At 36.8% G+C, this 27,301-nt stretch overlaps 3 protein-coding genes across 4 annotated transcripts; 1 reads left to right on the top strand and 2 right to left on the bottom strand.

The window, feature by feature from the left end:
• Positions 1–1,432: 1,432 nt before the first annotated feature.
• On the bottom strand, positions 1,433–5,616 carry LOC121431892 (lengsin-like). Of its 2 annotated transcripts, none has more exons than XM_041629673.1 (2): positions 5,339–5,616; positions 1,433–3,376 (listed from the first exon to the last, which is right to left on the bottom strand). In XM_041629673.1, the coding sequence occupies exon 2, from the start codon at positions 3,347–3,349 to the stop codon at positions 2,003–2,005; it is 1,347 nt and encodes a 448-aa protein (XP_041485607.1). In that variant the 5' UTR covers positions 3,350–3,376; positions 5,339–5,616; the 3' UTR covers positions 1,433–2,002. The 2 variants fall into 2 exon arrangements, with proteins under 2 accessions (XP_041485607.1, XP_041485608.1); XM_041629674.1 differs by lacking the exon at positions 5,339–5,616 and adding an exon at positions 5,107–5,322.
• Positions 5,617–8,989: 3,373 nt separating this feature from the next.
• LOC121432002 (S-crystallin SL11-like) lies at positions 8,990–14,784 on the top strand. Its single transcript, XM_041629813.1, has 5 exons — positions 8,990–9,339; positions 11,291–11,383; positions 13,083–13,198; positions 13,803–13,907; positions 14,382–14,784. Exons 1-5 carry the CDS (start codon positions 9,189–9,191, stop codon positions 14,544–14,546), a joined length of 630 nt encoding a protein of 209 aa, XP_041485747.1. The 5' UTR covers positions 8,990–9,188; the 3' UTR covers positions 14,547–14,784.
• A 4,015-nt stretch (positions 14,785–18,799) lies between these two features.
• Positions 18,800–23,100, bottom strand: LOC121431839 (glutathione S-transferase 1-like). Its single transcript, XM_041629598.1, has 5 exons — positions 22,762–23,100; positions 21,765–21,857; positions 21,311–21,426; positions 20,431–20,535; positions 18,800–19,725 (listed from the first exon to the last, which is right to left on the bottom strand). Exons 1-5 carry the CDS (start codon positions 22,901–22,903, stop codon positions 19,555–19,557), a joined length of 627 nt encoding a protein of 208 aa, XP_041485532.1. The 5' UTR covers positions 22,904–23,100; the 3' UTR covers positions 18,800–19,554.
• Positions 23,101–27,301: the final 4,201 nt, after the last annotated feature.

Genomic DNA, 27,301 nt, shown 5'->3' with positions numbered 1-27,301 from the left:
CAGAAATCTGTTTGCGCAGAAATGCTAGTATTCACGCTGTAAAAACACACTGCAAAACATTTCTCATACATTTCCCTTGCACTTTTAGTCAATTGAAATAAAACGGATACATTCAAGCATTTTGTAAGAATTTTGCCATCCAAATTGAAATTTCAACACTTAGTAAGCACAACCTTTATTTTTTTGTGCCAGCTGGATCTCAGGACATAATTGAATCTGAACAAAAGTTTATATCAGACATCTCCAGCATTTTTTCACTAAGTTTTTATCATTTAAAGTGGGTTTACATTTTATTTTTTATTAAATACCTGTTTCTCCACACTTTTCCCAAGCTTGGCAATGATTAACAAAATGAAAATGAAGCCTAAGCCATTTCATGTAAATCACAGCTCAGTGTAAAGCAAATATCGTGTGTGTGTGGGGGAGTGGGATGGGGGTGCAATGCACTCTTCGAAGTGTTTTTGGCAAGGAAACAAGTTTTTAAAAGGTAAAAGATATCTTCAAATCAATTTAATAGCTAAATTCCACGTGTTCCTTATGATTAAGGTCTACTTTTATTCGCATATTTATTTCAAAGTTCTGCGCAAATCATATTTCACTAACTTTTCAAAAGTAAGTGGTGCTCACTTAAGCGGAAATATTTTTCGACAGTTATATCGTCATTTGCTTAAATGGATCTGTACCAATGTTAAAATGTGGAAAAATCTTCAGGAAATTACAAATGTATAATTTTACGGGATTTTTTCTAAGTGTAAACTTTGATTCGTAGACGTTGATTCATAATCTGACATCCATTACACAACGATCATGTATTATTATTTTTATTTGTATTATTATCATTACCATAGCGCCTTGAGCACCTAACAAGGTGGATATGTGCGCAATAAAAATACCCTATATTATTATTATCATTATTATTAGTAGTAGCAGTAGTAGTAGCAGCAACAGTGGTAGTGGTAGTAGTAGTAGTAGTAGTGGTAGTAGTAGTGGTAGTAGTAGTAGTAATAGTAATATAGTAGTAGTAGTAGTAGTAGTAGTAGTAGTAGTAGTAGTAGTAGTAGTAGTAGTAGTAATAGTAGCAGTACTAGTAGTAGTAGTAATAGTAGTAGTACAGTAGTAGTAGTAGTAGTAGGATCGAGTATTATTATTATCATTACACTCTTAGAAATGCTGGACAACATATTGTCCAATGACAACAATTGGTTAAAACGTTGTCCAATTCTGGGTAGTTTTAAACAATAATGTGTGAATTGGGTGAAAACTACACAGTATTGGTTGAAATCTATACGCGGGGTTGGATATATTTTTTTACAATTGTTGTGTGGACAGCATGTTGCCCAACATTTTAAGAGTGTATTATTATCATTATTGTTACTATTACTATTATCATTGTTATTATCATCATCATTTATATATTTATTTTTTGTATTTACTTATTAATTTATTTAATTATTTATTTATCATAATAAGGTATATTTATTCAGGTACAAAAGATCAGCGAAAGGATTATTTCATCAATGGCCTGATGAAAACAGAATTACGATTACAACAAATAATATCAATATCATACATGAAAGTAAAATCAAATTATGAATCATTATCTAGGCAGTGCTTAATAACACAAATGACAAATATTTTTTACGTTAGTGCTTACATGACAGTGTATAAAATGTTACAGTTATCACAACAAAATATTGATATAAACTACACTACACTTATCAAATTCACTGAAATGAAAGTAATGAAATAAAATAGGGGCGCTATAGTAACTAAAAATTTGAGTGAAACAATTCCTATAAAGCACGCGTATTATTTTTATTATCATTATCATCATCATCATTATCATCTGGATTATCAGTTGGTTCTTGGTTGTTGTTTTTTATATCAACCAATACGAGTAGTAAGTTGTAATTTTGGTAACAAATTTATCAAATTTGAACAAAACGACGTTCAAAATGAAAGCTATATCGCTGTGAACCTAGAAAAGAAACGAATAAACTGTTCACATCGAGGAGAAGAGATATTTCTTCTCCCATTCCTCACATTTCCCTTTGGCTATCGCGTCCTTTTCCAATTGAATATCATGTCTCTTTGCTGCCACAAAGCATTTTATGAACTCAGGACCAAGGGCTTCAGTGATGACTTCGTCTTCTAGCAAAGCTTCAACTGCTTCTTCCATAGTTGCAGGTAGCCTCTTGGTTCCTTCTGGGACATACTTTTCCTGGTATGCATCGCCCTCACCGTCGATGCCTTCTGGAAGCGGAAGTTTCTTGATGATACCATCTATTCCAGCTGCAATGGTTGCAGCCATGCTGATATACGGATTGCACGCACTTGCACCTATCCGATTCTCGATGTAGGCACTTCTCTCTCCATCGGTTTTGACTCGGATGGCACAGGTTCGGTTGTCAGGTCCCCATGTTGCGTTCCAAGGGGCAGCAGAATTTACTTGAAACCTCTTGAGGCAGTTTGGCGTTGGTGCCATGAAGATTGCGATGGCTCTGGCGTGAGCAACAAGACCGGCAACCCAGTACTGCCCAATGTCGGACAAACTGGTGGGACTGGATGCGTCGTAAAGCTTCGGGATCTTACCGTCAGCATCCCAAAGCGAGTGGCAGTAGTGCGCGGATGAACCGAATTTATCTAGCCATGGTTTAGACATGAACGAAGCGATGTATCCGTGCTGAAGTGCGATTTCCTTGATTCCCAGTTTGAATGTGTGAGCTGTATCTGCAGCCTTAATCCCAAACTCTGGACGGAAGGTTATCTCCAACTGTCCTTCCCCGGCTTCACATCCAAAACATTCAATATCAACACCAGCCTTTGGAAGATCTGTAATAACTTGCTGGAAAAAGGCATCGTACATCGACAAACAAACTGTTGATAAACAGAATGTGTCCGAATCCATGGGCTTCATAGTTTCTTTGTTGACGAGATAAAATTCAAACTCATGGGCTGACCAAAGAGACAGGTCCAGCTCTTTCAAACGGTCAAGTTGTCGTTTGGCAACAACCCTTGGGTATCCGGGCACCTTCTGGCCGTTGAATTCCCCCTCGAGCAAGACTCGAGCCGTGTCGGTACACCATGGTAGAATCTGGAAGGTCTCCAGGTCGGGAAACGCCTTGCAGTCAGCAAAGTGAACCTCTTCAGCATAGCCGGTGTTCTTGATAGGTACACCCCTAGGATCGAATGCTAAGAAGGCAAGGCACATGTTGACCCCATTGGTAGCCATTTTCTCGAAATGTTTGACCGGAATAGATCGACAGTGGGGTACTCCATAGATATTCGATTGTTCAAATCGAACAGTCTTGATGCCATTCTCCTTCAAAGATTTCAAAATCTTTTCCATGCTTGTTCCAGAAGTCTCTTAATCAATCTGTGGAAGAAAAAAACATTTTGAGTTTAGGAATAATAATAATAATACCAACATGCCTATATAGCGCATATCACTTCCAAATGCGTCCCTGTGCGCTTCATTGGATATTATTCCCGACCTTTCGTTTGAGGACGCGAACGCTTATTTACAACGGTAGTTGACTTTGGAAGGGACTTTTTGGGCCCGTCATCATGGTCGTAAAACTCAGTCCTGCAATGCAGATTGTGTGACATGAGGTTTTTTTTCGTTTCGCATCTGCGACGGAAACATTCAATATGCGTTTCGTGTGCAAAATTCTGGTTGCTACTATGGTAACAGCGATTTTTCCGATTGAGGACGACTTTCCAAAGCCACATTTGACTCCTCCTAGAGCTCGAGAGGCCGCCCGGGGGGCCCACTTCCATTGATTAGTGGATACCAGTAGCGACCACCCGTAAAAGGGGACAGAGTGGGCAGGTACGTTACGTATTATGTAACGTTATAAGGGTGTCAAAACGATGTTTAAAATGCTGAAAAAGGGATATATATTCAATACTTCTAGGGTTTCACAAGCCAAATACTTGTTCAGAGATGCATTTTCATAATCTGGAAAATAATTGCTTCCCTTGTTATCATGTTTAGGGTACTTTTCGAAACCCCATCATGGTCGTGCCTGGTATCCACTCATCAATGGAAGTGGTCCCCCCGGAATTTGAATCTAATCCCCATTTCTGGGGAATGTAAAACATAATGCCCTTCACATCGTGTGCGAGAGGCATATCGTTTGTGTATAAGGAGTAAACAAAAGAAACAAAGAAACTAAAGGAAACGAGTTCAAAGGTATCGCATATGATGTGTACATATCAACGCATGCGAAATGTTCGGCTGGAGAGGTTGATCTGATCCATGAAATCAATTGCCAGTGATCCACCAATAATCCACATTAAATGTAATATCGATTCGATGGACTGTAATGATCTATATTTAAGCCTTCATTCAGTAAGTTTTTCCTTACTCAATATGTCCTCGATTTGTTTGAAAAACCACTTTCTTATCCATGTCATAATCTATTTTAGGTCCTGCATTTTGAATATCTCCAGCCATCAGTCGTATGGTACGGGTGTCGCGGAAAGGGATTTTGCACACGAAAAGCAGATTTGTAGGGCCTGTAACCCCCCTGTTACACAAAGCTTAGCATTGATCGTAGAGCAGTTTTCTACGTTTGATTCTATTGACTGTAATGCACAATCAATCTTAAAAATCAAGTGTATGATTAAGCATTAACTTTTGTGTTAGGGGACCCTAATACTAGCGTCCGTGAAGATTGCGAAAGGTCCCAATTACCCTGGCTTTAGCCCCGCAGCCTTTTACAGCGCGGTGGCATTTCAAGGAATAAATTCCTGCCAGGTACCCATTTACCTCACCTGGGTCGAGTGCAGCATAATGTGGACAAATTTTTGTTGAAGGAAATTCGAACCCACTACCCTCTGTTTCAAAGTCCGAAGACTAATCCACTGGGCCACAACGCTCCACAATGATTAAGGAATGATTAAGGCAGTACAAAATATCTATTTCCAATGTATGCCAAATGCTAACTTTCTCGCTTTGGCGGTAGTTAAACGTGAAAACACTCAAATTCAAAATTTATTCTTATTAGCAAACGCTTGTTCGTATATTTTCCATATAGGAAATTGGCAATCCTGATGGTATACTGGGCACCTCTAAAGGTGTTACTTTGCACCTCTTAGTACCTTTTAGGCGTAGCTTTTTAAGACAAGAAAGGGCCAGAATTGAATTGCACCCGTAAAATTTTGGCCCAGTAATCATGAGTATGACATTGCTAGATGTGCCTAGTCGGACCGTTCACATGTTTTATATCTTAAGAGCGCAACATTCTGTTCAAAGAGCATCAGTCGCAAATAACCTTATCTCGATATTTAGGTACATCAACGGGGAAAAGGGAAAATATCTTTATAGACTTACCTAGACGAAAATGAAGACCTATAATGATTTAAGGACCGAAGACTTTATGGAGAACCGAGTCTACATTGCACTCTGGCGAAGTCGAAAATGCCCGTATACCAACTACTAATGCAATCATAATGGTCTAGACAAGAGGCGGTAAAACAGGTTGGGAAGGGGTGACCCCCTCGATGAATTTTCCCTTTTTTTCAACTTGAAAAAAGGAGAAAGAAGTGCACCAAAGAGCGAGTACTTGATTGAGCCATATTACCTGTCTAGTGATTCAATCGAGAGAGAAATAAAGTCACAATCAGGTCGCCCCCTTCTAAAACTACCCTGGTACCGCCCCTGATCCTGCAAAGATCTACCATGTAGAACTTTGAACCTGTTTTATTTGCTTGGCCATGTGATTAAAGAATGGCGCAATTCTCTCTTTCACATTAATATGAGAGGTGTATTGTGCGCTCTGTTGAAATATCCTGATTTCAATATTTGATTTAGCTGCATGAAAGGAACTGGCGGGAACGCATCCTGCCCCATCCCCTTTCTCTCTCTGTCTGTCTGTTTGCTTGCCCCCCCCCCCCTCCTATCGCCTTGTTACATTTGAGTTTAACCACGGATCCTTCTAGAACGAAGTGGATCCATGATAAATGGATTCTGATAAAGGGAAAGCGAATACTGCACTCTGAAAACTGTGGTGTTAAAAACCGACACCATTAATAGAGGACCACACCCGTGTTAAAATTACACCCTGGAGATTGAACATAACACCAAAGAGTGTATAAGTAATATCCAAAGGTGTTGTAATGACACCTATAGGTGTTAAACTAACGCTGTCAATTAAACACCGGAGTAAAATATCTGGTGTGGTCCTCTATGTACACCCGGTTAACACCACAGTTTTTGCTGTGTGGATTCTCACAGCCATAAACATAAACCCGGTAAAAGTGGCAGGGGTAAACTTGGAAGAGGCAAAAGTGACAGATGGTAGAGGTAGTAATGGAAAAGGTAAAACTGGCAGAGGAAATTATGGCATGCAAGGAAAAAATGCCAGCGGTAAAAATACCAGAGGTAAAATTGCAAGATGTAATAATGGCAGGGATGGGTAAAAAATGGCTAGATACTTGAAAGTCCGGGGTTCGATCCCGGCACTAAATGCCCTTGATTGCATTTAATAGACAGCGCTCTTTTATGCTAAATTCAAATAAATGGAAGGGTTATCACACTTAAAATGTTGGGCAACATACTGCCCACTGCGTTGGGTAACGTATGTTGGTAAAACATACTATTCTGGGCAGTTATTATCTAAATGAGCAAATTTATAACCCAATTATTAGTTTTTATTAGCGAATTTGTGCAGATTTTAACCAATAGTTGTATGGACAGTTTGTTGCCCAGGGATAGTTAAAAGTTGGGCGCATTATTCGTGAATATGTATGCACTTTTTTTTAATAAACAAAATAAACCCCTCAAAAAAAGTTCTGCAACTCAAGTTTGAGTGCTAATAAATTTCTTAGTGTGCCATCATCATATGTAAAAGTGGTATCATTGGAAAGTATGATTATTCTTCTTTACGATCATGTGTCATTTGTAATGCTAGTGTTATCATGAAATACACAGACATGATAAATATGCAGCAATGTAAAAAATGAAATGTTGCAAAATTCGTTGCCATGTCATGTTTGAGTTCTGCAACTAAAACTGCAAGTTTGAGTGCTAATAAATTTCTTAATGTGCCATCATCATTTGTAAAAGTGATATCTTTAGAAAGCATGATTATTCTTCTTTACAATCATGTGTCATTTGTTATGCTAGTGTTATCATGAAATACACAGACGTGATAATACGCAGCAATGTTAGAAATGAAATGTTGCAAAATGCGTCGTTTCCAATAGCGAATTTCCAATTGTTTCGACGATGGACTGAGTGCATTCACTGTCACCTGCATGACTTGCATGGTGGAAATTCTATAGAAATGGAGACTCTTCTTAGAAATCAATGCATTTTGCAACATTTCACTTCTGACTTTTCTCAATGTTTAGGGTGACTGCATATTCCATGATTACATAATCACACCAAATGGCATGTCATTGTAAAGAGGAATAATTCAGCTTTTTAATGATACTAGTTTCATCTTTTATACTTCATTAACCAAAAAGATATCATCCCCAAAACTGAGTTGCAAAACTTTTTTTGAGGGGTTTATAAATGGATTTTCATTTACTATGCAAAATAACATGTTTTTTAAACGTATCAGAGTTTATCAGAGTTTCTAAGCAACCAATTAATTATTTTAAAAGGGCAATTAGAAACATTCAATGCAGTAAACTGAACACTAGGCACATTTTCAGGAATTCATTTTTTAGACATGTTTTACAAGTACTTTTGATATTGCTGACAAAATATTAACGACACTTGAGCTGGCAGACAGTAGCTGTATGCCTGTGGCTGCAAAAAATATTTTGTAACTAAAAATCTTTCTTCTGGCATTTCTGACTTTGGATTTCTAAACCATTTGATGCCTGAGGGGCTATAGCCTCTCTGCGATTGAACCAATCTCTTAAAGGTCAAGTCCACCTCAGAAAAATGTTGATTTGAATCAATAGAGAAGAATCAGACAAGCACAATGCTGAAAATTTCATCAAAATCGGATGTAAAATAAGAAAGTTATGACATTTCAAAGTTTCGCTTATTTTTAACAAAATGGTTATATGAACGAGCCTGTTACATCCAAATGAGAGAGTTGATGACGTCACTCACTCACTATTTCTTTTGTTTTTTATTGTTTGAATTATACAATATTTCAATTTTTACGAATTTGATGATTAGGACCTCCTTGCCTGAAGTGCAAAATGTTAAAATAGTGGAATTCCACGTGTTCATGGAGGAATGAAACTTCATTTCACATGACAATGACGAGAAAATCAAAATATTTCATATTTCATATAATAAGATACAAAAGAAATAGTGAGTGAGTGAGTGAGTGAGTGATGTCATTAGTTCCCTCATTTGCATACCGACCGAGATGTGCATATCACTGTTTTGTGAAATGAAGCGAAAGTTTAAAATGTCATTACTTTCTTATTTTACATTCGATTTTGATGAAATTTTCAGTGTTATGCTTGTTGAATTTTTCTCTTTTTATTCAAATCAAATTTTTGTTGGGGTGAACTTGTCCTTTAATCATTGACGTATGCTTAGTAAAGATTATTCAAGCTAGCCTGTGTAAAAACATTGTTCTTTTTGACTGAGTGGAGCTTGTGCAGTACCCTTGTAAAGTTTGATCAGTTTCTTTTGGAACCTAGTTTTATAATACAATTGAGGGCACTCCTATTACGTCTGTGGCATCCAAACCAAATGATATGGACATAGTAAATATACGCAATTCAACATTTTCCCAGACAATATCAAACAAAAACTACCGGTATTACGAAGAAACACCAGAAATTAAAACAAATAAGGTTTTAAAAACTCATTGTGAATATTGTTTTAAAACAGCCATCACTGATGCATTTTCATTCAGGTCTTAATCAAGAGACTACAAACCAGACAGTCGATCCACAGTACACCTCCTTGGTTAAACGAACAGAACAAGGGCCTGGACTGAATCAATAAAGAAGAATGGGGAAAATATGGAAATGCAATTTTTTCTTGCGTGCTATTGTTTGTTCATGATATGACCAAGGTAGTGAAACGTGTGTTCATGTATGACGACGAGTATATTTATAGTCGCTCGCTCGACGTCACGTTATAACTACACGTGGATCATATAGTGGTCGTGTTTGTCGTTCCCTGATATACACCTTCACACGGAGTCCCCATCCTGGTTAACCGACGTCGGATATCGAGCTCGTCGAGGAGATCAACCACCATGTCGACCACTCCGAAGTATAAGCTGATGTACGCCAACACCAGGGGGCGGGCGGAATCCATCAGGATGCTATTCGCGCTCAAGGGAGTCGAGTTCGAGGATTACAGGTTCAAGGAAGGAGAGTGGCAACAAGTCAAGAATGATAAGACACGTTCGTATCGATCTTTTTATGGTTCATTAACAGATTAATATTATCTTAATGCTTAATTCACTATAGCCTGCGAATGTCTATGCGCACTTGACAAATTGAGAGCCCGGTGGGGGGGGGGGGGGCAGTCGAATGTATTACTGTACACACGCGTGTCCAAATTATTTCCAAACACCCCTAACGAGTTTTTCTCCGTGTGCAAAATAACCCCCTAAACAAGTTTTTCGCGAGCTTCATTATTAACACATTTTGGCCCTAAACAAGTTGTCGCCATATGACCCCTAAAAAAAGTTTCGTCTTCTTGCTTTTGAATATAGACAAAACTATATTCATGGGTATTGCATAACCCCCAGTGCAGTTAGGATTAAAATACCACAATCAGGAATATCCTGAAAAATTTTCAGAAATGAGGAGGAAAAAGCCCTTTGGAAAAAGCTTGGGGGAAAAACATTACCCTCACACGTTTTGCTAGTCTTAGAAAAAAAGCTTTGGAAAAACATACCCTAAATACGTTTGACCCCGAGATTGGCCATTGACCAGTCTTTCAAAACCACCCCCATTTTTGAAAATAGGTTTTTTGATCCCCTTAACGAGTTCACGCGCGGCCCGCGTCCAAAACTGAAAAAGCACCCCTTTAAACGCGCGTTTCTTTTTTTTTTTTGGGGGGGGGTCACGCGTGTGTACAGCAATACATGTATATTTGACTGCCCCTCCCCCCGGGGGGATTGAGAGTATTGTGTATATCATGTAATTATATCGCATCCAATTATTCAATTTCGAATGGAAATAAGCTAGAAACGGGGTGGGGGTTATCGGATTTTGTTGTCGTGCAGGAGGAGGGAAGGTCGGTCCCTATAAAGCTACCAAACCCAACCGAACTGAAGTGTCATATTTGCAAACGAAAGGGGCGCACAAACGCTGTATAGAGAAGATGACTTTGTGGCACTCTCCGCCGCGGGGCATAGATCATATTTGAAAATAGTATTCCGATTGGAAATCAGAATAATTTCAAATTGACTGTAGTATGTGATGTGGGATAGAGAAAACAATCAAAGTGGCTAGTAACTCGTTTCGTATTACCCGGACAATGGAAACGATTTTTGAATAGGGTGTGCTGGTTTTGACAAAAAAATGACAAGCAATATATATATATATGTATTAATAATAAACATAAAAATAATATGCTCAGCACCCCCGAGACAAATCTTTGGGTGGCTTTTAGCTCATGATCAAGTTTTCTCAATGACCATGGTGATTTTTCGTTAGGATAAGCGCTATCATTTTCAAATGTAGATGTTGCGTATAGGTTTACCGGTAGTGTATTCAAATTTTAAGAACAAAAGGCATTGTATAGACCAGATGACTAGAATAGTACATCAGGGATAAAGTTTGGAAATCTGTTTTATTGTCTGCCTTTAGCACATTTGACAATTGTTTAGGCTACTTTCAAATACCAGTGATTATGAAGGCTCTATTCAACACTCTTCAGCTTGGATGTGATAAAATGAATATTTTGAAAGGAATACATGAATAATCATCAAATCACAAATGCCTATGTCCGTGAATTTGAAAGCCACCTTCATGGTTTATCCATAGAGCTATTAGCTCCATGGTTTATCTCAAATTGCCTTTTTTTCTGCTCGTGCGCAGTTTACAACCGTAAACAGGCTTTGCCCCCCCCCCTCCCCCGCCCTCGATCCCGGCCCTCTGGCCGGCCTTCCGAGGATTAAAAGAGATAGGAAGAGACTCGGATAGACGGGAAGCGAAGAGAGAGCCGGTGAGATCAGGCCTGGGTGAAAAGATACAGGTGTACTAGAAATGTAAAACCATAGTTTGCATATTTTGATATTGTATTCAAATCATATCCCGGAATATCATATTGAGTATTATCGTTGTCATATTTAATACTATCAATCGCTCATAGGGGGTCATCTATTTCTTTTATTCTGAACAGTATTCCCATTTGGTCAGATTCCTGTTCTGCTCATCGATGGAAAGTCAATGCCGCAATGTCAAGCCATCATGCGGCATCTTGGAAGAGAGTTCGGTACGTAGAGTAAATTGATCCAATCAACCACAACTATGGAAAGCCAGCAACGCCAACATCTACAAATACATATTTGTTCAAAATATTTTCTAGATATGTTATATATTCATGCATTCATTGTTTTCTAGAAAATTTCACTGTGCTTTTTTCTGTTTACAAAGGACATTTAGGCAAATTTTCTTTAGGAAAACGCATATGACACTGATGGATTACCAGTAGAGATTGGTCGAATCAATCGTAACTCTTTGTAAGACGGAGCCCAGATCTTTTGTGGGTTGTCCTTTGTATTTTTTAAATGAATATAATTTTGTTTTCTATTATACTGATAAGGATAAATCAATAATGAAATTACATATATTTGCAATTAACCATATATTACTTTGTTTGGTTGTTTTTTTTATTTTGGGGTTGTTGTTTTTCTTGGGGGACTTGGTAAGTTTATTAATTTGTTTATTTTTGACGGGGGGTATTATTTCATTTTTCTATCTGCAGGCATTTTTTTTTACCAATAATGCATATAGCATTTCCATTTATTATTTTGTAAGCAGGATAAAAGAACATTGTAGATTAAATGCCTTGCTCACGGGCATAGAAGCCGCAGCCGGGGATCGAACCCCGGACTTTCCATGTATATAGCCCGGCTCTGACTCGGTCACGGCACCTCTTTACGCATCGCCGATATCTCCGTATTCTACACTTTCCACCACAATTTAAGCATTTAGGCTAACAGGTACCATGATCTTTGCTCCAGCGACAATTGTTCCGCTGTAGATTCTACCAACTTCTAGAATGACGAACGTCAACACTGGATATAACGCTATACCAATCCTACACCTAACACGAAAATTAACATAAAACCATATATTGACACCTATAACCCTAACCCGTCTATTTAAACGGAATATAGCCCGGAGCAATTGCCACCGGGGCAAATGACGTGTCATCGGATTAACACCTAATTTAACACCGTGTGGTGTAGATCCACAGGCTTCTCACAACACATCTGATGTCATTTTGACACATTAGTTTTTACAGTGTGCAAACGCGTCTGTCATGGCGTTTTAAAGCAGATACGAACCATGCTGCAGACTTAATTTAGCGCCACCTTAAGTCTTCAACTACTCAAGTCTGGTCAGGTTCTAAAAAGATAATTCAGCATTCTTAGCAGTATAGTCTTGCGATATAGGCCCTCAAACGACCAGTCAATGCACTCATACCACACAAATTTAAAGGCAAAAAGTACTTTCCTCTGGAGAAGATTTAAGTTTTTCACTTTGAATTAGATATAAGCTAATTCATTCTCTGTATTATTGACAAGAATCTCACAAGGTAGGTCCTATAAGACGAGCTATTCATAACACACTGTCAATGAGCGTCCACACAAAGTGTTGATAAGTTCGCACATGTACAGCAAATACTTTGGTGTTAACCGGTGTAAATAGAGGACCACACCAGATATTTTACACCGGTGTTAAATTGACAGTGTTAGTTTAACACCTATGGGTTTTTATTATAATGTCTGGTTGTTACAGTTACACTCTTTGAGGTTGTGTTCAATCTCTAGTGTGTAATTTTAACACCTCAGGGTGTGGTCTTCTATGAACAGCAACTGGTGTCAGTTTTAACACCACAGTTTTTACAGTGCACCGCCTTTAAAATATATTTCCTTCTTTCCTGACCTCGACATTGTTCTTTCTAGGTTTCTACGGAGCTAACAATGCCGAGGCAGCTCAGATCGATATCGTCGGCGAGACCATCAACGACATCGTTTCCAAAATAATGCCTATCGCTTTCGAGCAGGATCAAGAGAAAAAGGTGATAGCCTCAAAGCTTAAGTCTTTTTTTTAATAATCAGTGAATTAACCATGCTTTTGAACACTTTTAAAAACTACTTTATAGGGTTCGTAATAGCATGCAGCGATGTGTGAAATTTTAATGTACTCTGTACATCTGATGTCGTGCTTTAACACTGCATAAAATGTTTAACTAGCAAAAGAAAAGTTTTTGCTACCAAATTAATCATCACTATAGCACCCGCTTTCCAGGCGGATCCAGGGGGCGAACAAAAAGAAAGGACAACATAAGAGGAGGAAAATGAGTGAATAAAATAAGATGAGGGGAGGACTTTGAATTTAGCCCTAATAAAAGAATATTTCATGTCACTATATAAAATTTTCGCTCGCGCTTCGCGCTCGCATTGCCTATTAGGTGATTTACATATCTTGCTCAATATGGAGATTAAAATATCAAACAGACAAACGAGACGGAAGGGAGGGGTGGGAGAAGTGAGATGAAAGACTGGTGCTTCTTCACTACTATTGTGTTTAAAATTAAGGAAATTGATAAAAATATATTATATATATGTCTTTCGTTTGATTTTTATAATTTTCTTAATCAATCTTATTTTCCCAATTTTTAGATAAAATTAATACAGGATTTCAAAGACAACTCTTCAAAGCCGTATCTTCCTTATCTCAACGAACTCATCGAAAAAGCAGGTGGGAGATTCTTTGTTGGTAACTCGGTAAGTATTTATTTTATGCAATTTTCGAGAAAGAAAATCTCAAGAATCCATGTCCTCCAACATTTCACAAATTCGAGTGAAACTATTTCTCTCTCTCTTTCTTGTTTGTATTTTCTTGTTCTTCTTCGTCTTCTTCTTCTCCTTCTTCTTTTCTCTCATTTCTTCGGATTTATCATCATCGTCGTCGTCATCATCTTCAGTTTTATCTGTTTTATTCAATTTGATCTCAACATAATGTAGGATATAATGGTAGGCATTTCATCATATTTCTCAACTCTCAATTTAGAAAAACAAAAGACCAGTCCGTTTTATTTTTTGAATCTCGTAATTCTCAACTCGTTTGAAAATAATGATTCATTCCTTTCTCCAATATTTGTTTGAAACAAAAACTGATATCAACGCGTATGGTCTATTTTATTTCGCATTTCTCAACTCCTTAAATATAAGATTCCACTTCTCTCTCTAATATTGTAGGAAACAATAGCTGACATCAACACGTATTGTCTACTGGAGTTCATCTATGGTATACTGGACAGCGCACGAGAGACGTACCCTGCCTTAGCGAAGTTCTTCGATGGTATTACGCAGAACTCCCGGCTTAGTGAATACATCAAAAACCGTCCTCCACTGACGAAGTAGAAACCATCCTATGGGGTCAATCCTATCTCATCTTTTTGCTTTTACCCACTTTCGCCCCTCCCTAGGGTGTAATTGGCATGTAATCCCCCCATGGCATACTTATTGAATTGCATCATCCAAATTATTCGCAAAAGAAAAGGATTATTTGTTGTTCGTGGCTGTATTTTGTTTAGATTGTTTAATGATAGGATACATAGAGAGCTTGTATTTCTAAGCTCTGATCGGGGGGGGGGGGGGCGTACATTGACAGGTGGATACCATGCGCGACCGTGACCCCCCCAAAAAAAAGTATTAAAAAACACGTAAAAGGGTTGTCTTTTTCAAGATAGGGCACGTTACATACGTAACGTAATAAGGGTGTAAAAAACACTAAAATAATGAAAAAGGGCATCTATTTCGCTAGGAAAACTACGTGTTTAGAGTCAGATTTGCGAGGGTATAAAAAAAATTAAGACTAAAATGATTTATAAATGATGTACTTTTTGCTCCAACAGTCAACACTACGTGTTCAAGAGTACGATTTGCGGGAGGTGGGGCCATCGTAAATTGAAGATATCGCTGTACTTGTTCAGGGGTTTAATACAGGGAATACATTACTTTCCAAGACTACGTTGTTTCCAATTCTTGCTATAAGGGTAGGGTTTCACATGCCAATACTTGTTAAAGGGATGGTCCGGGATGAAATTATTTATATCTAAATACATAGAGTAAAATTCACTGAGCAAAATGCCAACAAGTTTCATCGAAATCGGACAACAAATTATAAAGTTATTGAAGTTTAAAATTTAGCAATATTTTGTGAAAACAGTCGTCATGAATATTCATTAGGTGGGCTGATGATGTCATATCTCCACTTTCCGTTTTCTTATGTTATTACATAAAATCATATTTTTTTATTATTTCATACTTGTGTGAATAATATGTCTCCCTTATAATGAAATTAGTTGCAGCAACATATATATCTTATGCACTAAATCAGTTGTCAATCCGATTTTTCTAGTTCTTGAGGGAAATAATTTGAATAAACCTAATTTCATATTAGGTTCATTCATAAACCTAATAAAATATAAAAGAACAAGTGGAGATGTGACATCATCAGTCCATCTAATAAATATTCATGACGACTGTTTTCACAAAATATTGCTACAATTTAAAGATGAATAACTTTGTTATTTGATTTTGATGAAATTTTCGGCATTTTGCTCAGTGAATAATTTATTTATTAAGCTATACATACTTTCAGCCCGGACCATCCCTTTAAGGGGTGCATTTTCAGAATATGGAAAATACTTGTTTAGGGTGCTTTTCGAGACCCCATGGTCGCGCATGGTATCCATTCGTCAATGGAAGTGCCCCCCCCCCCCTCTCCGGGGGGGGCTCTGATTTGACTTAGAAATAGCAAATAGTCTAGACTTGATCTAAGTCTGGGCTGAATTATGGAAAAACAAGTTTTTTTTTTAAATGTACATAGTTTTTTTGTTAACTTAGGGGCTCTTTCCCCCATTTTTTAATGGGAATGTCATTTAGAGTTTGTGATGATTTGAGTGCCAAAATGTGTTTAAAATAGTATTTTCATGAATGAAACGTTTTTAGCATTTTGACAAAATGGTGTAAGATATTTAGTGTTGATTTCGTCAAACACGGATGTTAAAGCTGCTAAGTCTGACGAAAGGAGGGGCTGTTTAGAAAATTTAATTTAATTTTGTTGTGAGTCATTTATCAGAGTTTTTCATGTTGAAAGTCAGCTATCATGTTATTTTACATAGCAGTCATGTAGATATATAGGCTCCCTACAACACAACATTAAGTAAATTTGATGATAGGAAAATATAAAAAAAACTGGCGAAATTATAGAACTTTCGAATACGCAATAACCTTCAAAATCATGTCCAAATTTATATAAAGACAGGTATATGCAAAAAAAATTAATTGAGCAAAATGTTATTATGCAAAATGAGTATTTGTAAGATAAAGTATATGCTGAAAGTAAGCGAATATAATACCAGATGTGATAATAAAGCGAGACAGCATATTGTAGAAAAGGTGGAATAAATAATTGCTATGCGATACACATTGCAAATTATATGAAAATAAAAGAAAAGTCTAAATTACACAATATCATTATTTCACAATCGTCATATCTATGCCCGTAAGACAGTACTTAGACTGTTTAAGAAATTAAAAAAGAATCGAAATCTGTCAGGTTAATAGCTTATGACGGAGTATGCAATTATCCTAATGATTTATTCATTTCATTACGGTAAAATAAAGTTGTATTGTGGAAACCGAATAGGGTTTATTTACAAATTATTCAGACAGTAAGACGAGAGAATAGTACTGCATTGCATTTTGAAATGTATTTTATCAGTAACAGTGATTAAAAACGCTGAATGCAATTTCAAAATTTCATGTTTATTTCACACTTGTCATATTCCTGCTAAATCTAGAAATGTTTGGATGGATATGTGTAGATATATATATATATATATAGAGAGAGAGAGAGAGAATTTAGCCAGTAAAATTGATTTGAAGATATCTTTAACCCTTTTTTTAAACTCGTTTCCTTGCCCAAAACACTTCGAAGAGTGCATTGCTCCCCACCCAACTCCCCCACACACCGAGACCATCGTGACGATATTTGCTTTACACTGAGCTGTAATTTACATGAACTGGCTGAGGCTTGATTTTCATTTTGTTAATCATTGTCAAGCTTCGGAAAAGTGTGGTGAAACAAGTATTAAATGAAAAATGATATGTAAACCTACTTTAAAAGATACAAACTTAGTGAAAATGCTTAAGATTTCTGATATAAACTTTTGCTCAGATTCAGCTGGTACAAAAACGGGTAAAGGTTGTGCTTACTAAGTGTTCAAATTTCGATTTTGGTGGCAAAACTGTAACAGAATGCCTGAATGTATCCGTTTTGTTTCAATTGACTAAACGTGCAAGGGAAATGTATATGAAAAAATGTTTCGCAGGGTAAGTTTGATTTCGCCCTTTCCCCTTTACACAGCGTGAAAACGAGCATTTCTGCGCAAACAGATTTCTGCGAGCTTTACAAAAAATGGACAGTGCTCACTTAAGCATGTTAAGTGTAACATTCTGTCAAAACTTTTACTTTCATGAGATAGATGAGACCCAAACCCAAGATTGTATGTGAAAAAAATACCGACATGTTGTATATTTTTTTAATTCCCAGGGCTTTTTCAAAGTGTAAACTTTTTTTTTGAGACGCACTGTATAATAATCCCATTTCACGTCGATTTATATACCAAATAAAATTCCACATACACTCTTAAATAGGTTGGGCGAAAATAGCATTTTTTTAAACCTTCACTGGCATGACTGGGCAATTACTCTCCACACAGCTATTGGTTAAAATATGTCCAAATTGGGTAATAAAAGCTAATAATTAGGTAGTGAATTTGCTCAATTGGATAACAAATATATTTACCAACATATATTACCAACACAGTGGATGTTGCCAACCATTTTAAGTGTGTATCGCTACTGCGTTACAAGATATTAATAGCGTAAATTGGGGGAGGGGGGGGGTACCTCGACTAGCAAACACATTTAGCATGTTTAAGGATGATTGAGTAGTATAACAATGTTTCAACAAAAGGAAGTAATGAATCATTGATGGCATTCCTCAAGTGAATACAATTAAAATACTGAGCGGAGGGTAGTCATATCTTCCACATTTTAAACGATTTTATTTATTTTATACAAGACAAACATGATTTATTTATACATATTTTGTAATACATATCAAAGCTATACCTCTTTGTTTAGAATTTTCAAGATAATTATCAGCTTTTTAATTGTTTCATGAATGATTACTTAAAATCTTCCATTCTTACAAAGGTTTCATCTATGTCAAAATAGTGTCAACTTTCTTACTGATAGCAAATTCTTTAATGCAGGACTATAACATTATTGAGCCCCCTTGTTATGCCAAAAAAAACCGGGATGGGGCGAAACAAGTCATCTGAGAGACATGTGCAGGAAACGAAAGAAAATAATACTACAAAAGACAAAAACGTGTCCAAAATTGTTATAGTTTCTCCCCTGAAACTTCAATATTATGGGGGAGGGGTGCCATCTACAAATACATGTATTTGCATCTTGCATATCGGTATAAATTTACCTTCTTTACCTTTCGACTTTTCTGGGGAAAGAATTGACATTTGTTTTCTGTTTACTATAGAAAGGCTAATATTTGCCTGCAGTTATCAATGACCCCCCCCCCACCCCCCCCCCCCCAATAAATGGAGAGACACGGTGATTGATGGGAAGGGAGCAGGCTGTGACTCCCCATTGAATAAAGGAAAAGACTGCATACAAAAGAGAAAGGAATAGGTCCTGTAACACTGTACCCCTGTAGTTCAATTACGGAAAACATACACGCGGGTCCTCTTGCCCCCCCCCTTAACTAAATGTACTGGTTCCGCCCCTTGTTACAGACCTTGAAGAAGGTGATGGCCCCCTATTATACAAAGAGTTGTGATTGATTCGATCAACCTCATCTATGGAAATGCATCAATGTCATATTTTCTACACAGCAAATTTTGCACAGCGTCACTTACGGAACAAAGAGGAGCACACTAAATTGTAAAGTCATTGATGCTGGCTTTCCATAGTTGTGATCGATCGGATGATCAATTGCGATCAGTTGCAACCCGATAGTGCCTATATCTATCATTAATCTATCAACTGTACATTTACGTATCAAAATGATCTCAACTGAAGGATATCAGTCTATTTTCTGAGGAGTCAATAATTTGGAGTCATTTTTTGCTCGGAATGGCGCCAGCTGGGAGTCAATCCTCTGGACATTCAAAGTGACTCAGATTTCGAATCAATACTAATCGGAATGGCGAACGTGGCATCAGCTGAAAATCTCTCAGAGTCAAAATGACTCGAAAATTAGTCACTCTGACTCGAAAAAATCACTCGACGTCAAAGCGACTTGGAAACGGGTCATTTTGACTCGAAACATATGGACTTAGAAGAATGTGACTGGTCGTGACTTGATATACGAGCTGAGAGGTGAGTCTTCGTTGAACCGCTTGTAGAAGTCAGCCAGCTCGGGATAAGGATCGAGGATGTCGGTAATTTTCATGGTGAGGATGATAGCATCGAAGATGGTAAAAGCGATCAGGTCACCCAATGTTATCTGACAAAAAATAGAAAAAAATATTATTGCGTTTATTGTTTGGTTGATGGGTGCAGGGGCAATCAGGTCATCAAATGTTATCGGGAAAAAATAAAAGGAATAATTGCGATAAGTACTATTTTTTTTTATTGATACAGGGCAGACCAAGGGTACTTTTTCCAAAATAACTTGATAAGCAAAACAACTCCCAGCACGTAATCATCGCTCGCTGGGAGCATTTCCCCCATCTAAACTTGTTTCACAAGCAGAAAAAAGGGCAAGTGCGAGGTAGGGGCGGCGATGCTTTGTTTCGGAAGGGGCATAAGTGAAAAGAAAGTCGAACATTTCGGCGCGCTCAACGCGCCAAGTTATGATACTTAATATTGCGCGCGAAGCGCTTCAGAAAATTAAAATATTTTGAGTTTGATGGTATTCTAAAGCCAAGTTCAATGATTTCATAGCGATTTTCAATGATTTTTAACATATTTGTATTGAATATTGTGAAATTTTCACGTTGACAAAATTATTTGGGGGAAATTGATATGTTTGCCCCACATATTTTCATAGGGTGATCGCTCCATCCCCGGTAGTCTCGCCAGAGTGACTAAAGCATAACAACTCTAAAAGCTCTTAGAGACGTATTAAATGCATGTTACATGTGAAAAGGGGAACTATTTGAATGTGGAATGGTATCGCTATAAATTATCAAATTAATGATTTTATTACCTCGTCACCGCAGAAGTAAGGCCCTCCCTTCTCTTTGAATAAGTTGACAAGATATTTGAACTGGGGCACGGAAACGGTTTCCTTGAATTCTTGCATATTCTTTGCCTGAACATAATGACAATACAAAAAAATAAAAGAATGTCGCGTGATTCAAATATCCTATAAACATTTTATAAAAGAAAAGGTATATAAATTTGTGCTAAAAAATAAGATAGAAAATACCGTCACAGAACACAATATTACTGAAATTATTCGTAATTCATAATCATTTCAAAACATAATTCGTTTGGTGATAATATCGTAATTCTAATGCTCAAGATGGTAGTTAAAATAGAAATTAGAGAGAGCTAGGAGAGCATAAAATAGGTCGGTTTGGAACCGTTTTCGATGTGTGACTGTGATTGCTTCAATCACAACAACGAAACGAACATTGGATCGATCAAAGGTTTTTTTGTTTTGTAATAATATTTATTAATCATTCAGTTCAAAAATCAAAGTGATGGTACGTTGCAAAATATTACAATATCAACATTAACAAAACATTGTTCACAAAAGACAAAATAATAACTGTCCATAACACAAATAATCGTACAAAATGTCATAGTATTAACATATTCATATACAGTGGATAAATTCAGTAACCAAAAATGTAAATATTAACCATTTATAACCAATATAAATTCACAAATCATACAATAGTTATGCAGAAAGTTCCTTGCTCAACATTAATGAAACTGAATTAAAATCATAATATAAAAACGGAGAAAGTCTGAGTGCTCACTTCCCACGCAAGGCACGCCCATCATATACACACACGTTATTTCGAATGACATATCATCGGTCGGTTTCGAATAGATTTCGCCGATGTATGTGGTCTCACCTTCTTTTCTTCATCTTTATCATAAAAGATTGGGTAGATCTTTTGGATGATGTCATCGACTGTCTCGGATACCAGCTCGATAGTGTTAGTCTGCTCTTCGGTCTTTCCGTAATACCCTGGACAGGTGGGGGGCGGGGACAGGTCGAAATCATTTGAAAGCCTTCATCTTTTTTTCTTTCGTTTTTTTTTGATAACCATAAAAGGATTACTTATGTTGAAATCTGTATTAATTTTCGGATAAAAACATTAAAATAAAAGAGTGCATGTTACGTGTGAAAATAATGAGCTTTTAAAATCCCATATATTTATGGGTAAAACTTCAATTTACAATCAAAATGTAACAAAAATAACATACATGTAGGCTCTATAAATATTTCAAAAAGTTTTCACTCCCTCATATCCCAAAATGATGCCTCTTCATAAATAGAAATTACCTTTATTCGAGAAAACTTACCGAAGGTTCTGGCAAGGTAACGGTTAATAGCCTTCCCATGAGGCATTGTTTTCCCGTCGATGACGAGGATTGGTACCTGGCCAAGGGGAAATACTGATGAAAAAAAGAGATTAAAAAACATAGTAAATATCGATTTTAGTTTTGCAGGTTCAACAAATGCCATCTTTATTTCTTTTATCGTTGTTTTTAGCTTTCACTTACGTTTTATTTATCCTGGGTAGCCACTTCAATCATAAGACTGCTCTTCCAGCGGGCCCTGCATTATAACATAATACGTTATTATTACCCTTCTCCAATCTAAATGCTGAGCGCCAAGCAAGAAGGCAGAAGGTCCCATTTTTATAAGTCTTTGGTATGACTCGGCCGGGGATCGAACCCACGACCTCTCGTTCATGAGGCGGACGCCTCACTACCACTGAGCCACCATGCCCGGTTATCATTACTACATTTGAACATGACTGTTGAACTTGAAGACGATAAAAGACCTATCGGCCCTTAAAAAATCTTTATCTTTCTTTTTTATTCTTTTTTAGCGATCCTCCAACAATATTTTTACGATTGATTGTATTGAATACATTGTACAATCAATCGTAAAAATCAAGCGTACGATTGATCGCTAACATCAAATTTTATTTTATGGGACCCAGAATAATAAACTGGGACCACGACACCAGTATACACCTGATCATGCATGTCTTAATTTTTCTCCATGTTGATTATCTCAAAGATAAATAGAAATATTTAATTCATGACCCATCACACTTTTTTTCAATCTTCTTCTTTTTTTCTTCCCATTTCTTCTTATGCATTTTATTTGTTTTTTCTTCATTTTCATCAAAATTGTAGAAAGGTAGTGGGGTGGCCGCCCCTGTCCAAGTGGTAGTAGTATAAACTTATGACATTTTTCCAGCATATTGTTAGGATTATTACATCTCAAATTTGACAAGATGGAGCCCCGGATGGAGCCAAAATGTTAAAAGAGAGGTTCGATACTTACATTCTTTGTTGTCTTTCATGGCAGGCCATTCCTCCCGTTTCATCCGGCAGTCTTCAAACTCCACCCCCTTGAGAGTAAAGAGCATGCGGATAACCTCCGCCCTTCCTCTGGCATCAAAGTACATCAACTTATATTGAGGCATCGTGGTCGATTGACAGGTGGTAGTCGTGTGCGATGATGATGATGATGGTGGTGGTGGGTAGAGTTGCTGTCGAGTGATAGGAATTGAAAGGGGTGTGTCTACGGGATAGCTACTAGATGCCTTGTGTTCGAATCGAGGACAATCCTTATCTCGAAAACATAGTCATGATATAGTTATACCATTCAATTTGTTATATCGAGTTCGAATCAAGTCTCAAAGTTCAGATTCTAGGCTTCGATAAAGTTAAGTTTCAACTAAGTTATTACGTAATGATGTTTAAATGAACCCTCATTTATGATACAGATAGTCTGCAATATCAATGAGTTATGTATGAATTAGAAGAAATGTTTCATATCTAGGGCATCTCATGAGCAAGCTAAATTGGTCCTCTCTTATATGGTCTAAAATAAAAAGAGATTATCGTCACACGAGGTACATATGTGACCATGTTACGAGCGCAAGCATCCCATGCTGGGTCGTGTACCGATACAATTAAATTTCACGAAGAAAAAAAAAACTCACGAGCTAAATAAACAAAACAGGCTCATTGATTATTGTGTCTAGACTAATTGCCCTATACCGTTATGTCACGGATGGCATAGATATAGGCCTACTACATACGCGGGCGGAGCCAGCATTCAACTTTGTGGGGTGTGGACGACAGGAAAATTTAATCCACATTATCCCCGATCGTTGATACTCGTATTTCATGAGGACCTGGATATTTACATTTTATGGTGGCACTCTTTGTAATCATGAATGATATATAAGAATATAAAATGTGAGTTTAAATTATTGATGTAATGACTAGATACTTGTAGGTCATAAAAGGATGATTATTTCACTAATAAAATAATGCGAGCGCGAAGCGCGAGCTGAAAATTTATTGCTGCCCGGAACAGGGTTGGCACGTTTTAAACAGTGTATTTCAAAGCATGTTATAAAATGCGTTTTAAAGCACCCGTTGTTTTTTTTTACTTTATTTTTTTTTTTTACAAAAAACGTGTTTAAAACACCACATAGGCTCGCGCGTGGGTTGTAAATTTGCATGTATGTGATTTTAGATGGTTTTTTTTACTTTCATTTCTCTAGTTATGTATTTCTTTCTTCTAACTAATCAAAACTATTTCTAAAAAAAACACTCTTTTTCTCTCCCCCCCCCCCCCCTTTTCCTCCCTTTCTCCATTGCTTTGTCATGTTCTTTTCCTCCCTGTTCAATTGTACATATTAATACATATTAAGAATATTCTAATTTTAACAAATATATCTGAGTGTTGTGCTCACTCTTCCAGGGAAAGAAACGCTATTTAAAATAAGCTCAAATACATGTACATGCAGCCCAATACCCAATAATAGTATTTGAATGAAATGGACGTGTTGCACAAGCATATAATATTTTTTAAAACGTAATCTTGAGGTATACACACGAAAGCAGGTGAAACTTTGCGCTTTGTAAAGATGAAGAAAAGTCCTTTAATCTGCCAGCAAACCTTAACCCTAACAATCCCAGGGGACCTTAATGACCACCTCAAATTAAAAAAAATCTATGATAAATCCATAAACACGATATGGCCACACCATATCGTTCAAGACTATTTTGGGATACATGCATGGGTATGATATAAGTGCATGTCAAAATTGCTCAAAAGCGTGATTCATGTATAAAGCCAAATGTGAATTCTCGCCAAAATCTGTATCATTATTTGTACTTTTTATTAATGATTGGAAAATTATTGACAATAATTTCCATTAAAAAAACACAAAAAACAAAAAAATGAACACTAGAAATGATAAAAATAGAAAAAAAAATATAGAGATTTTTTTTCAAACTAGCAAAAATAAGCAGCTCAAGATTTAGCTTAAATTGTCATAATTGATTCAAATGAAATAGAGCATATTGATACCCTATAGATTATGTCACTTGATTCATTTGCAAATTGTTCCCCCCCCCCACACACACACACCCTAGATTCACTAGACTCAAAATACTCTGGGACTACATGTATATGAACATGTATGAGGAATAAACTTGTAAAATGTCAACTTACTTTAGATGTCTTTTTTTAGGCATTCAATGGCCATGATCTAGTAATTTGGGGGGAAATGCATTTATGAACTTTTCTTTTTGAAATTCAGTAACAAAAATTTTAGTCATCTCTTACTTACTCCGAAAATGTATTTAAAACATCAAGAGCTTGCATAATTGATTTACGAAAAATTGCATCATTCGTTGGGGGAAAAACCCGTTTTAAAACGATTTGAAGAGTTTTAAACAATAAAAAACGTTTTATTTTTTTGTACAAAAAAAAGGTTTTATGATAACCCCGACTCGGTAAAGGATGTATATCTTATTTAACAAAATGCTGAAAGCTCAAGCAAAAATATATTTTTGAATATTGACTTACGAACGAGATATTATCATGATTATAGGCGTCATTTCATCCTTTGAATAATTATGAAATTTATGCCTTAATCAGAGGCTCCATCATTGCTCCTTACCGACCAAATGAGTAAAAAAAAGTTCGATTCAAATCACATGTGATTCATGACTTCAATACTACTTACAATAACTATTTAATATAGGCCTACTTCTATTCTTTAACATTCTTTGGACACCCCCCCCCCCCATCTCTCTCTCTCTCCCGGATCGCCGCCCCTACTTATTAGATCAACTTTTGAGGGGACACCACCATCCCTCGACTAAAAAAAAATTCGATCCCCCTCCAGGATCGCTGCCCCTTATATACTTATTATATCAACGTATTTTTTGGACACCACCATCCCCTGATTTTTTTTAATTCCCCCTCTCGGATCGACGCCCCTACTTATTAAATCAACTTTTAGCACATAAAAGAAATAGGAACTCAACGAATGGACTTGTGGATGAAAAGAAATTTTAGTTCCAATATGATACATGTGTTTTTTTATTGGAATGATCGCTCGGAGGGAAAAGGGGGTTAAAATGCAATTATACTACGTGGCAGAAAATTCTAGAACAAGGCACGTACGTGTCAGTATTCAGGAAACGGACCGGGAGCGTTTCATTAACGGGCGCGGCGCTTCGCAAGTTAAGAATGGCTGGTGATCCTATCTTGTGATAAATGATATTCACCATATTTTTAATGTTCATTGGTGACTATTTAGCGCGTAAAAAGGTTCACCAGTCATTCTTCTAAGTCACTCTTACCTACGGACATATCTTTATATGAAACGGCCCATAAGTCCGTATTGATCTTGAATATGCATGGTATATCATTAAAACATGTGACATGATATGAGAAGTAGGCCTATATATCATAACGGTCATAAGGTATTATTTATCGTTCTCATTAAACAGATATGTGGAAATTTGCATTTTTTTTACATGTTATTGAACATCAATAACCTAACATAACATACTATATTTCAAGATAGTCAAACACTGATGCATATAGATTCAACTTTTATTTGCGTGTGTGTAATTAAACTTGCTTTAAAATTAAGATTGGAATTGGAACTGTAACCAATACTGGAAATTGAAATGGAATATAGAATCAGTGACTGTAAATAAATTTTCACTCTGTCCATAAAGTTTTATTATTATATTCATTGTCATTATTTTTGTTGTGTGAATGAATTATAATCAATATCATCATCTGTCGAAGAAGGGGGGTAAATAGGCGCAAATATTAAAGGGAGAGCAGGGGTCGCAGAAGCAGGGGGGGGGGGCTTCAGCCCACTTTTTTCAAAAACCTTGTACAAAATCGTAAAAATGACCATTTGATTGTGATTTTATGTATGGTCAGCCCCCCCCCCCCCCCCCCCCCCCCATTTGCAAATCGTTCCGCGGCCCCAGTATGGTACTCCAAATAATAGGCCTATATTTGGAAATATAGTACAGATCAGAGTGCAGAGACCGGCCAGTTACCGAAATTGCCAATATTTCATCCTTCCCGCAAATCATAAATATTACTTTTTTATTTGGGGGGGGGGGTGCCGGGATGGGGTCTCATCCTGCACTCTCATAAACTTCGATATGTTTTTTGTTTTCTCTCCATGAATATATAAACAACAAATGTGTGTATGGGGGCCGGGGAGCGGGGTGTTATTGAGTTTTGACAGAAGTGTATCAACAAGTGTATCAACCTCAAATAAGTGTATCAACAAAATCCTTTCCTTTGTCTATTTTCAGATGTAAGTATGTTATTCCCGTGGTGAGTGAATTAATAATTAATTGTTCTCGGAATTTTAGTTTTTAAAAAGTTCACAAATAGCTTTTACAGTTTTAATGCCACTAATCTTTTGGTATTTTTTGGATATTTTATAAAAAATGAAGAAATTTTCATATTAAAAATTTATTTTAGAGGATTTTACGCATACTACTAATTACGTCATTGACTATATTAATGCACTTTGCAG

This window comes from Lytechinus variegatus, chromosome 18, assembly GCF_018143015.1.
Source record: "Lytechinus variegatus isolate NC3 chromosome 18, Lvar_3.0, whole genome shotgun sequence".
Lineage (NCBI taxonomy): Eukaryota > Metazoa > Echinodermata > Echinoidea > Temnopleuroida > Toxopneustidae > Lytechinus > Lytechinus variegatus.
The sequence above is the reverse complement of the archived record's forward strand: the minus strand, read 5'-3'. Positions and strand labels throughout refer to the sequence as shown.

Coding starts and splice junctions, on each gene's coding strand:
- LOC121431892 (XM_041629673.1), bottom strand. CDS start 3,349: ATGGAAAAGATTTTGAAATCTTTGAAGGAGAATGGCATCAAGACTGTT.
- LOC121432002 (XM_041629813.1), top strand. CDS start 9,189: ATGTCGACCACTCCGAAGTATAAGCTGATGTACGCCAACACCAGGGGG. Junction 9,340..11,290: donor AGTCAAGAATGATAAGACAC/GTTCGTATCGAT, acceptor TATTCTGAACAG/TATTCCCATTTGGTCAGATT. Junction 13,908..14,381: donor GATTCTTTGTTGGTAACTCG/GTAAGTATTTAT, acceptor CTAATATTGTAG/GAAACAATAGCTGACATCAA.
- LOC121431839 (XM_041629598.1), bottom strand. CDS start 22,903: ATGCCTCAATATAAGTTGATGTACTTTGATGCCAGAGGAAGGGCGGAG. Junction 21,858..22,761: donor CATGAAAGACAACAAAGAAT/GTAAGTATCGAA, acceptor TTTTTTCATCAG/TATTTCCCCTTGGCCAGGTA. Junction 21,427..21,764: donor TTACCTTGCCAGAACCTTCG/GTAAGTTTTCTC, acceptor CCACCTGTCCAG/GGTATTACGGAAAGACCGAA.